The 13,265-nt window shown below is 33.9% G+C and overlaps 1 protein-coding gene across 1 annotated transcript in view; it reads left to right on the top strand.

Moving 5' to 3' along the window:
• cngb1a (cyclic nucleotide gated channel subunit beta 1a) overlaps positions 1-13,265 on the top strand; it is a 49,124-nt gene that overhangs the window by 15,446 nt on the left and 20,413 nt on the right. The window contains 4 exon segments of the mRNA XM_053500762.1: positions 6,501-6,876; positions 8,299-8,448; positions 9,623-9,664; positions 12,852-12,866. Of these exon segments, the coding sequence (XP_053356737.1) occupies positions 6,501-6,876; positions 8,299-8,448; positions 9,623-9,664; positions 12,852-12,866 (583 nt within the window).

The following is a 13,265-nucleotide window of genomic DNA, read 5'->3' as shown; positions in this document are numbered from 1 at the left end:
TGCATATAATTTGCAGAAAAAGGTGTTAAAATACATGCATGAGACAAGACTACAAATGGTGAAAAGTTTACCTGTTCTGTACTGTATGTCTGATTACTGGATTAGATACTGTAGTAAACATAAAAGAGTTTTTGTTACAATTAGGAATTGTTTTGCAAGGTGGTAAATAAGGAATAAATGGCTTTCAAATATAAAATAATTATGTATTATGACATGTCATGCTGATGTTAAACACCAATTTTTTTACTAATGTGTTATTAAAATCAACTAATTATGCACAATCTTTGTTTAAAGCCTTGTTTAAACTAAACATTTAAGCAATATTGCACAGTACAGAGTTTAGATAACTACACGAGAGCAAGTTGCAGTTAATCAGACAATTATAAGTTCAATATTGCCGTTATATACAATAATTGTGCAATAAACAAAAAAATATATATTTATTCTGTTTATGATACTCTGCTAACAGAATAGATCCTGAAGAAACCACACTGACTTCATAGCATGCTGGCAAGCTACTGACAATAGTGTTGTCCTTTCTTCCTTTTTATCTTCACCTAAAGAGCATTTATATTTTAAGTCAAAAGTCCTGGAAAGTTTTATTTGTCATGCCCAATTATTTTAACATTATTGTTGGAATTGATTGAAGCAAAAAAGTGGCATTCTATTTGGTGAACACAGACAGGTAAAATTTATTCACACTATGAAACATCCCAGTGCAGTTATAGGAAATAACGGGAACTTTTGGAACACTGCTCGACCTGTCAAAATTACAGTATGAACTTTAAGTAACTATTGTACAAGGAGGTTTTAAAGAAACGTTTATGTAAGATACTGGTAGTTTGTATTTAACTTTTTTTTTCTTTTTTTTATTTGTGTTCTATTAGGAAAAGAGCAAGCCACAAGTCCTCTTCATAATTAAGAGTTTCTCCATTTGTTTTCTACAGATTGCTTATGTTTATAAAAGTCTGAAGCATATCCTTGTGGTTAAACATTCATGCAGGTGTGTTGGGCAAAGCCAAAATTAACCACTCGAAGATAGGCTAATTAATTCCAACACCCATAATTCGAGTGAATTACGTTTCGCAACACAAATTGTATTAAAGCTTACACAAACTGGTACCTAAGGCTCAAGATATGAATTTGGCATGGTTACAGACACTACAGATCTTCTGCTTTTTAAGCTTTTACCAAAAATCGGATGCTTTCATTTAAGCAACAATTTTTACAGGTCATATGCCTTTAGAAGCCTACACCAATTTTAGTATTAATACTCATAAAGAAAAAGGCACAAGATATAGAGTATCTTAGTAAAAGTATTATAGGTTATGATAAAAGTTATAGTTTATATTCCAAAGTTATATGATCACATACTGTATAACATTTTCAGAACTTTCATCTACATTTATTTAGCTTAGAAAAAATTGTGATTTTAATATATATATATATATATATGTGTGTGTGTGTGTGTGTGTGTGTGTGTGTGTGTGATCTTATCATAAATATTATTATTATTATTATTATTATTATTATTATTATTATTATTATTATTATCATCAGTATTATCATCATTAATAATAACAATAATCTTAATAATAATAATAATAATAATAATGCATTTAATGCAATTAATTTAGCTTTTTTTTAACTTTATTTAAATTCAATGGTCGTTACACTGGTGTCAGTGAATTGGGACTGGAAGGTTTTCTCTCTGTGTATTTGGCCTGATGAGGTTTCAGTATTTGAGACAGATTGTAATTTAGCTCCTCTTCTCCTTCTGTTTCAGGGGAGAAGGCCATGAGAGCCCCCTAAACATAAGGAGAAGAAGACTGGGAGAGGGATTTATGCCCAGTGACAAAGAGAAAAATCAGTTCAGTGGAAGCAAACAGATACACACTGCAGGACTCTGTAGAAATACAAGCTGACTGCTTATTACAATGTTTTTGAATTAGTCAAGCTTACCAAACTTGTAAGCCATTCTTTTGAAGCTATGCCATAATTTATTAGTTCTTCCAGGCTTTTGTTTTCCGCTACTCCAGAAGCATGGTCAACTTGAGAAATTTTTTTTCCAGACATTTTTTTACAGCTGGGTTAATATTGTACTGCACTTGCTATGTATTATGCTATAAAAAGTTAGCCATAATCATTTTCATTTAGTCTCAGAAAAAAAAAAAATTAGTATTTACTTTTGAACAAAAAGTGGTATTAGTGCTAAAAAAAAAAGAAAGTGTCTCACCTTTAGGTGAAAAAAATAATTTTCAGATAGGATTGATTAACAAATTAAATCAAATTCAAATTTTAATTGTCACATACACAGCCATACACAGTACGATATGCAGTAAAATGCTTATAGAGTAGAACTGCTCAAGACCTTAAAATCAAGATTATCAATCAAGATAAAAACACCATTAAAAACACCAAGATAAAAACATTTAAATTTTAAAAAACATCATGAAATTTTTCATAATACTTATTGCTTCCTATTTCCTCACCCATGCTTCATTTTTTTAAGTATGCATAAAAAAGTATATTTTTTATGAGATACAAAAGAAATTTATTTGGCTAATACAATTTTATGCCCTTTTATGTCTGTAACTTTTTTTTTACTCAAATCTTTCAATGATCCTAATTGTCATTCAGTTGGGCAATTTAGATTTGACATAAAAAGATATAATCCTGAAAAGTGTATTATTCTAAAATGCTAAATTGTTAAGATATTGCAACATGAATTTGGAATAGTTACAGACACTACAGATTTTTTTGCTTTTTAAGCTTTTACCAAAAACCAGACACTTACATATAAGCAACAATATTTACAAGTCATGTGCTTTTAGAAGCCTACACCAATTTTATTATCAATACTCATAAAAAAAATAATTATTTGCAATTTAAATTATTATTGTTTATAGCTGAAAAAAAATTTGGCCACATACAGTATAAAATCATCTATCCAAAACAGCTGTTAGCAAGTAAGCAAATTGAATTTTTTTGTGAAACAAGATCAGTCACTTCCATGTTGCATAAACTTAAGAAGTAGTTTTTTTGCACACACATTTTCTGTATTAAGTATATGTATAACATAAAAAATATATAATTTGCACTAATAATAATGTGTTTTGCCCATTTGTGCTCTCTTTATAAATCAACCCATTTTTGACAGCTAATTATTTAACTGTGTAGATTTGTCAAGGAGTGTCATTTTTTAAATTTTAACATAAAAGTTGTAATGCATTGCAAATGAGCTTAGTTTGTGATCTCACACAATAGCCCTGACATTATCATGGTTAAAGAGCTAAATTACTAATAACAGATCTGTGCAAAGCTGAATTCTTAGTTAAAAAGCTTTTTTTGGTGGTGGTGGTGGTGGTGGTGGTGGGGGTGTTGCTGCTGCAGCAGCTGTTGGTTGTGTTTGAGATGCTGCTTCTTAATAAATTATTTTTCATGCTAAAATGTTCTGCTCGGTGTAAGATTACTATGCAGAGCCTTGTAGAAAACCAAACAATCCGAGTATTGTCAAAGTATTCCAAGGGGGGATTTAAAGAAGTTATTTAATAACTCATTACCTTCTGATTTAAAGAATATTCAGTTAAACTGCTTACTGAATTCTTTAAACTAATTTGTCAGAAGGTGTTGGTTAATTTTTTAATCTTACAGTCACGGAGCAGCAAATTACAAAATATAAATAAAAGAATGGTTTTGTCTGTACATTGGTCGGAACTTGCTCTTTCAATTATATTTTTATGTTTCGTACACTAGAGGACCTGAAGCCAGCCTCAGAAAAAAAATTCTGTATGTATGTCTATCTATCTGTATGTCCAGATCATTTTTGTCACACCATCACGCAACACTGGCTGGACAGAATTTAATGAAACTTTACCAGTCCTTCTGTATTTGCCTGAAGTTAATCTGCGTGGTGTTAGAACAAAGCAGTAATCTGGAGCGCCACTATAAGATAAAACACGTTCTGTATCATACTGAGATCATACTGTATCTACAGCAGTCTACTACTAAAATCAAAATGTTGAATAAAAGCAACCTTATGAACGCTTATGTGCCAGGTTTAATTTTTTTAAATAAGCCACTAATAAGCTACGTGATCAATGTAAACAAACACCTGTGCCAATTATAGATATTAATTAGAAAATCTAAAATGAATATTTTTACTGGAATTACTTAATATTTTTACTGCTGAAAGAACAGTGCTGAAGTGGTAAAAAGTACATTTTGATGCGCTGGAGTAATGTTTATGACAAAACTTTAATGTGACCTACTTTTTCAATTTCTCATCTGTGATTAACTCTCTGATTACTGAACAGGGAGTGTATTTGGCTAACAAAAACAGAAGTACAACTTACTTTGAACAAGGTATAAGATACTCAACCTTACAAAAAGGAAAACATTGTGTGGGAATAAGTTAGGCAGAGAGTTCTCCCATACAGAAAGACAGGCAGACACGTACGTGGGCTTCAACCTGAAATAATAACACAGATTACAATAAAGCTGATCAGTTTATTTTTAGCTTTAACCTTTTAACTCTTTCAAACTCTTTTCCTATCAACGACTGGTAATGCTAGTTATATATACATAGCATTATTAATATTAATAATAATAATAATAATAATAATAATAATAATAATAATATTAGTTATCATAATAATAAAGTTCTATAATAAGTAGCACAGTAATGTTTGTTATATAATGTTTTCTTTGGCAGGACATTCGTTTTACATTTTTGGTAGGAGGTATCCAATGTCTTTGTGCTTTCTACTTTCCTAGTAAAATGACGAGCTGCTTTGTCCAATTATTACTATCAAGAGAGAAATAATAGAGGCACTTGTGAAGGAATTTCTATAAAATAACTGATAATTAAGCAATACTTACTCACACAAGAGGAAGTGTTGTACTGATGCGGTCACAGGCATAAGGGCAAAGCTCAAGTAATGAAGATAACACAGCCATGCGGATATTCAGCACAAGGGCACAACCTCAAGTGTGATATTGCTTTTATAAAATAGTTCCACAAATGAAATTTATTATTAACAGATTATGATTTGCTTGTTTATTTACCTAGTTATTTTGCTTTCCCAACACATATCTCTCCACAACTGGTGGAAGTAACTAACCTCTACTGGTACCAACAGTTAGTTACCAATAGTTAGTGTAATTAACAGGGGTAAAAGTATTATTAAAACCCTACCAGTACAATGTAGCCAAAGGGGGAGTAGAATAAACTATGGTGGATAGTCCTGTACATGTTGTTTCTCTTTATATGTTCAGAATATCAACTACCAGGTTTCCAGGGTTAAATGCCTAAAATGTAAAGCTAGTCTGCTGTGTAGGCTGTACAATCCCTTATTCTTCACATCAAGTAGTGCCCTTGATCAGGGGTTAGAGAGGGATTTGGGATTCAGTTTTGCATTAGAATGTAATTAGCTTTGTAGCTCAAGTTAACAACATAAGCAGTTTACAGGCCATTCTGAATAACAGCAAAGATAAAATGTTATCAGATTTGTTTTTGTTGAAGGCGCTTCTGTGACTCTTTTCGATTGTGAGTTTTGGCAGGCTCTCCCCTTTTTCCTGTATTGCGGGCCTACTCTTACCCATGCTAGTGGCTAAGAGTTAGTGCAATTAAAAATAGTTAAAACACCTGTAATGCTGGACACAGGGATAACGTCTTACTAGAAGAAGTTTGGACCTGCTAGTTTCAGCAATAGGAAATAAAAAAAAATACAAATAACATTGTGTGAAACATTTAGAAAACAATTACACATGAAACTGTTGTCCAGCTTTCCACATAATGATAAAGCAAGCGGAGATGAGCGTTCAAGAAGTTCTTTATTTAATGTTGGCTTTAATATGACCTTCTTTTTTTAAAGAAAACAACCATAATAACAATAACTATAACAAATGCTAGACGCAATACTAACAGGCTAAAACAGGCTATTTATAATCTAACTAATTAAACTAATGTCACCTCATTGAGTGCCTTATCGGAAATAAAGTCCAAATCAAATGAAACTACAACAAAACACAAACATAGTCTTCAGACTTATAGCGCCCTCTAGGGGTTAACCCTTATACCCCCCCACCCTAAAAACGTTCATCCGGAGCGCCAACAGAGGTCCAGGACAAGCAGACAACTCCGCCCCCCCCCGCCCCCCCCCCCAATCTTCAAAGCCTGGCCTCCTAACCCAGAGGCTGTAGATCTTGTTCTCTTCAGACTTATAGCGCCCTCTAGGGGTTAACCCTTACAGGTGCCCCCCCCAAAAAACGAATTAATCTAATGAGTCACCACGGTTCAGGTGCGTGCTCTTGTCACCTGACCGAAGTGCCTTATGGAAAATGAAGTCCAAATCAAACGAAACTACAACAAAACACAAACATAGTCTTTGGAAGAATTGACCAGGTCACTGCTGTCTCTTAAAGTGCATAATAATCCATTTGTATCCACTAATAGATATCATCCTTTTCTTTTATGATTTCTTACCCGGTTGTTTCAGTCTGCATCCTGCAGGAAGACTTTATGCAGGAGGACAATCTGTTCCCAGAGGAAAACGTGGTGCAAGAGGGGAACTTGGTGCCGGAGGTGAACCTGGTACTGGAGAAGGACATGGTGCTGGAGGAGGTAGAATCAGACTGGGAGCAGCAGCAGGTGGAGCAGGTTTGTCTGCTCAGTGCTGAGCTGGAGAAACAACCCGAACATCAGATGGAGAATCAGATTTGCCCTCTGCTGGATGTCCAACAAGTGCATACCACATGTAATGTCTTAGTCACACAGCAGGAGGATGCTGAAATACAAACAGATCGCTGGACTCCTTTAATAGAGAAAATTAGACGTGAGGCTGAAGAAGCTGCCTTGGTCTCCATGAAAAAGAGGTGAGGGTCATATCTCTAGATTCAATGTTATGACATAAACCATTTTTTTCTATTTACTGTATATGTATAAACACTATACACAATATTTATTCCCACTGAGATAGCGGAGTCTATGTTTGTATTTCTGAGAACTGTCTAATGAAAAAAAGATGAATAATTTTTCTTTTAAATTACCATTTTTAGGGACAAGTTATAAGCCTGCATCAATTACATAAACATTACCGTCCAATTAACCATGTAATGATAGTGCCAAATGACCAACTTTACAGAGTAAATCATAAATGATGTAATCAGATGACTTAAACACTTGGGGAAAGTTATTCCAAGATTGGCCATATTCCAGAGTGATGATTCAGAATAAACAGGGAAAAACATGAAGTGATGCACCCATTACGCAGAGCGCCCACTGTACACGCCTCTGGAGGCAGCGTTATTATCTGGGGTTGCCTCAGTTGGTCAGGTCTAGGTTGAGCAACGCTATGTGGCAATAATAAAATTAAGTAAGCTGATGATCTGAACGGCCAGGACATTACATCAATGTAATATTTCTTCACTAATGGCAAGGGCATATTACAGTATATGACTCCAGTTGTCAAAAAGTGGTTGTGGAAGTGTGAGAAATCATTTTCACTCATTAATTGGTAACCACATTGTGCACCATAAGCATGGCAGGCAGTCAAACAAAATACTAGGGTGTGTGATTTGTGTGTATAAAACATTTCAAGACATTACCTGACAAGAAGAATTTATATAAATAAATAAATAAATAAATAAATAAATAAGAGTGCTTTACACCTTTGTAAAAGTGTAATGCCAGAGCAAATAGAAAAAACACAAAGGGCTTCTCCTTAGTTCCAGTAAATCATTGGTACTGTAGTACAAATGTCTGCTAACACCTGATTTCCTTTTTCTTTCTTATTAAATTAATGCTGGCTGTTCACTCTCTATCATGGGAAAGAATTATTATATTATTATATACTTTATGACTATATAATTATTATTATATAGTATAGTATAGTATAGTATAGTATAGTATAGTATAGTATACAGTAGTATAGTATAGTATAGTATAGTATAGTATAGTATAGTATAGTATAGTATAGTATAGTATGGTATAGTATAGTATAGTATAGTATACAGTACAGTAGTATAGTATAGTATGGCATAGTATAGTATAGTATAGTATAATATACAGTAGTATAGTATAGTATAGTATAGTATAGTATAGTATAGTATAGTATGGTATAGTATACAGTACAGTAGTATAGTATAGTATGGTATAGTATAGTATAATATAGTATAATATACAGTAGTATAGTATAGTATAGTATAGTATAGTATAGTATAGTATAGTATAGTATGGTATGGTATGGTCCTGTACAGTAGCTGTCTAAATGGATGAATGAATTAATAAACATGCAGGCTGGAGCGTGTGCGTCTGGAGGCGGCGAGGATGGCGGAGGAGTTGGCGCGCCAGGCTGCTGAACTGGCAGTGAGACAACTGGAGGAGGAACACACTGGAATCAGAGTCAAAGAGACAGAACGTCTGTCTGAAGCAGAGAATGGAGAGCTGTAAGTCACACATACACATATTCACTCACACATACACAAAATACAAAAGACTAGCCAATTCTAACCATTTACAATGCCCAATATAACAAAGCCACCATAATGCAACATAATGACACTCATGATCAAATCAGATTCTGTAGCTGAGACTGTAGTCTAATATCTACAATTGTGATAAAAACATACTTTATAGCTTTAGGGGTCCCTTAGCTAATGTTCTTTATACACAGAAAGATAATGAAACTACCCAAAATTGTTACTCAAGTAACAGTGCAAATACTTATTTAATCAAATTACAGTATCTCCTCTGGTGAAACATAAAGTACAGCTTTAACTTCTTCACTCAACCCTTGCCTTTCCTTAAAGTAAGGAAGTAGGAGAAAGATTCACATTCAACAAGAAAATCTGCTTCAAATCATGCACTAATCTTACTAGTAAAACCAGGATGAGATTTCTTGGGAATGAAGGCATAAAACCGATTTATAGAATTTATAGAAGGCTTTAACCACAGTGTGGTGATGAGACTCTTGGCTGCAGTAAAACATTTAAAACCTTTTGTTTATTATGTCTCTGAATGACAAGCCCAGCTGAGGTGGCTCAGAGCCCACTGTAGTCTTTCCTGGGAACATTCACTGGGTAGAATGCTTGATCATTGAAAATCGTTAGCTAACTTGTAGAAGAGATGTGGGAACTGTACACACACTCAATCACCTAAGCCACTTACTCTCATAACTGCATTTTGTTACTCTTCATGAGCAAAAGTCCTGGTTTGACTTGAACATGGGAAAACATTAGCTAAGGCTAACTAACAACAGCTATATTCCAAATATCTCAAATATCACAATTTTACTAAGTACTAATATGATAAGGATATAATAGTGATACAGTAATATCAAAATACACTAATAATAAGCTAAATTAAAATACACATTTTGTATTTCAAGCAACTGACCTTTTCAAAAATGACAACAAAAGCAGACGTAATAACAGAGAGATGACAGTGATTACTATGAAGTTCTATGTTTTGGTGTAAAAAAAAAAAAAGTTTTAATTGAAAAAAATAATAAAACTCAAGAACAGTACAGTGACAAATTGTTTAGACTTTTGTAACTTTGCTCCTCTACACCAAACTTATCCACACAGTCCTCAGCCTTCACCAGACTTTCTTTTTTTTAAGCCTCTCCAACATCCAGGAAGAAGAAAATGAAGATGACCCAGAGTAAGTTCCATCACTCCCTGTCCTCCTTTGCTTCTTTCCCTCCACACTCCACCCTTTGCACATTGGTGCAGACTGAAAGTTTTCTCTTTGTTGCATAATCAATGTTTGTTGTGTCTCTACTCTCCTCTTGTCTGTTCTCGGTTCTCTTTGTCTGGTGACTTTTTGGACGCTGAGGAGTTGTTTGTTTTTTGTGCATTGGCCTACAGGTTACAGCCGCTGCGTGAAGAGAGTGAGGAAGACAGCAGGGAGAGTAAAAATGCTGAGTAAGATTTTGCAACAAAAAAGGACAAAAAAGTAGCACCCAAAGTTACAGTGTGTATCATGAATACCTATACACAATGGACTAGAATTTTTATTAAACTTCTTTTTTTTTTTTTTTTTCCATCTTAAAACTACAAGAGCACTGGTAAAATATGGTAGTGATCTACAAAATACTTTATTCATTATTTCAGGACTAAACAGGACTGACTCATACAGTCATGTTCAAAAGTTAGTACCCCCACATTAAATTCTGTGGTTTTATTTTAGAGGGCAAAAAAGGCACAGTGTAATGACGCGAGGGGCAGATCCGAGGCAGATAAGAATCAGAGTGATCAGAATCAGAGTGATCAGAATCAGAGTGAGCGCGCCACATCTGGCTGCCAAATTTGGCAGTTCGTGCGATCATTTAGGTAGCACAGGTAAGGTATCAGAGCCAAAGAAGAAAAAAAGAAAGAAAGAAAGAGAGAGAGAGACGCATCAGTCCAGCGTGCATGCTCAGTTTAAGTCAATAGTGCGAAGCACAAACAAAAACTCTCTCTAAAAAATCCACGCCATCTCCAAATCCATGCCTCTTCCCGTGCGTATCTCAAGCACTCTCACAACCTCCTGAAACCTTCTGTTTCATTCACCCCCCCGCCCCCACCAGAAACCCTGCGTTAAAACATCTCTCCATACCGCGCTATGTAACACACAAAAGCAAAAAAAAACTTTAGATAATGTTACGTCATCCTAAACAACACTTTGTGTCCCTAATAATTGCTTCCACATCATTACAAATCACATTTGAACCATCCATGTTTTTTTTTTATTTAGAACTACAAAGCTAACTAGCTTCTAACACAAGGCTGAATCTCAAATCGCTCTCCAACACCTAATCATAGGCAGTACTTTGTGTGTAGGACAAGATTGTACACCACACTACATTAGCTTTCCGTTTAATTGGGATTCAACCCCAGAGTTAGTGCTATGACCGCATCACAGCCGTACTGACATTCAGTACAACAGCACTTTCTCTCATGTGATATTGCTTATTTGCTTAAATGTTTCCTTGAGATCTTTCTCAGTTCTTATATGGCAATACTTCCTGTAGTTCAAATCTATATAGAAAACACGAATGGCTCATGCTCAATAACATTGTGGCTCATGTACCCCTCATATATATAAATTTTGATTTTGATTGTGCTGAAGATTGGGTGCTTGAACTTGACTGCTTGTGCATGGCCCATGCTACATGCTCTACTGCTTATAACTTCCCTGCATGTTTTTTCATGTATTTAAAGGATTTTGACACTTTATATAAAATAGCGCCTGAAATTTACAGTGTTTGGGAGCAAATAATGTTTTACAAAGGATGGTTAGGGGAAAAGGTAATATTTCTAATATTTCAGAAGGTCAAAATATGTTGCCTAATTTAGGCAAAAACATATAAAGCAAATCTAAAAATTTGTTATGAGATAACAGACAGTAACAGTATTTGAAAATAACCTTTTAAATGGTCCTTAATCAATTTAACAGTAAAAAAAAAAAATTCTGGCCAAAGATGGATTTGAAATAAATTACAATAGTGTAACTACCCATCGGTTGACGGGAAAAGAGTTTGTAGTTAAAGAGTCCCAGTAATAATATTCAGTTTAGCTTTTCTAATTAATATATATTGGTGCAGGTAATGGGCAAGTACATAGCTTATTAGCTTACTAATTTATTTAAAGTTGATTATTAAATATGCCAGATAACTGTTCATAACATCAACATTTTTATTTCACTAATGGTGCAGGATAAACATCAGTTATATACTGTACAGTATCTAAGTACAGAAAAAGTTGTCATTAAATTTTCACCAGACAGTTTTGCACAATGCTTTGGGAAAATATGACTGTACACACAGTACAGTACATACATATAGACAGAAAATCTTTTGAGACTAGTTTTGCGTCCTTTAATGTATATATTGTTAAGATATTGTTGAAAGAGTGAGTTCTGACCAATGTACTGACAAAACCTTTTTTTTAATTTATATTGATTATGAAACAAAACAAAACATTACTCATTTCAGTCATGGTGCAGTGCGGACTAGCCATAGTTAGCTATTGATGTTGCTGATAACATAATGGCTAGCTAAAAGTTGGCTGAGTAATTACATGGAATATAAGAGTGTGTATGAGTGGCTTTTAAACTATTTTTGACAACCAGCCAATTAATCACCTACAAAAACTTGTTCCAAGCTTGGACTCTTTAAAACGTTTTTGTGAACATTTTCCTTCATCCTAAAAACTACAATAGGCATTTAAGTTAAACTGGTACATGTATAAAATTTCTTGTAAATAAAAACTGATTTTTCAAGTCCTGTTTGACTTGAATGCACTTCGTATTAACTGAGATTTGAAATTATTTAAAAAAATAAAAACATGCATAGGGTAATAATGTTTAAAACTTAAAAGTTAGCTTCCTAACCTTTGGCCTATAGCATGCAGCTGTTCCATAGAAGAATATAGTGCAGTTAGCCTTCATCTTGGACAATGAGTACAGTTTTTCCTAAAATGTCCATCTATTCTTGTCTTTTGCTCAGAATGTTATTTCTGAGAAATGATCTCAGTCATTCTCAGTTAACTACTAGCTTCATCCTCCTTTACTTAACCACATGTTTATCTGACTCATGCCTTCCTAATTAATGTTTCCTGCTCAGCTAGTATTTATGGTCAAATATATTGCTATAACCTGGCACATGACATCTCTTCTTATATTTAGACTAATGTTGTTTGTGCATTGTCCCTGATCAAATAAATAAAAAAATAAAATAAAAAAAAAGGCTAAGTCGAGGTCAGACAGCTTGCTTTAAGGATTCTAGCTTGGAATAAATTGTTTGTGTTTGAAATAATTTTTTTCTTGTGCTACTACTTTTACTGCAAACCTTTTCCATTGAAAACAGAGCAGACATTAAGAGGTATGTGTCCCCCACATCATGCATGTTCATAAATGAGCTTTAAGGGTTTACACCATTCAAATTTGCACATATAACTAAATTCTTTACCAAGGTACTTTATAAATCGATATTGGAAATAAAAAGGGTACCAAACACAAGAGCTAGATACTGTAGATAGATATGAGCAACATGACACAAATGATACCAAATAATTTGACTAAAATTGCCGGCTAGCTTAATTAAAAAAATTTATCTTTCAAACTGTCTTTCCCAGCTATTTCTTAAATAATTTAGTGTCACGGTTATCCACCTATGCAGTTTTGTCCTTGTAGAAAAGCACATAAAACATTTAGTGAAAGTCCATTTAAACAAGCTGTCATAATTCACTCATGATCTCACTTAAGACATGTGTCTGCACTT

This window comes from Clarias gariepinus, chromosome 7 (genome assembly GCF_024256425.1).
Source record: "Clarias gariepinus isolate MV-2021 ecotype Netherlands chromosome 7, CGAR_prim_01v2, whole genome shotgun sequence".
Classification (NCBI taxonomy): domain Eukaryota; kingdom Metazoa; phylum Chordata; class Actinopteri; order Siluriformes; family Clariidae; genus Clarias; species Clarias gariepinus.
This window is presented reverse-complemented; position numbering and strand designations above follow the sequence as displayed.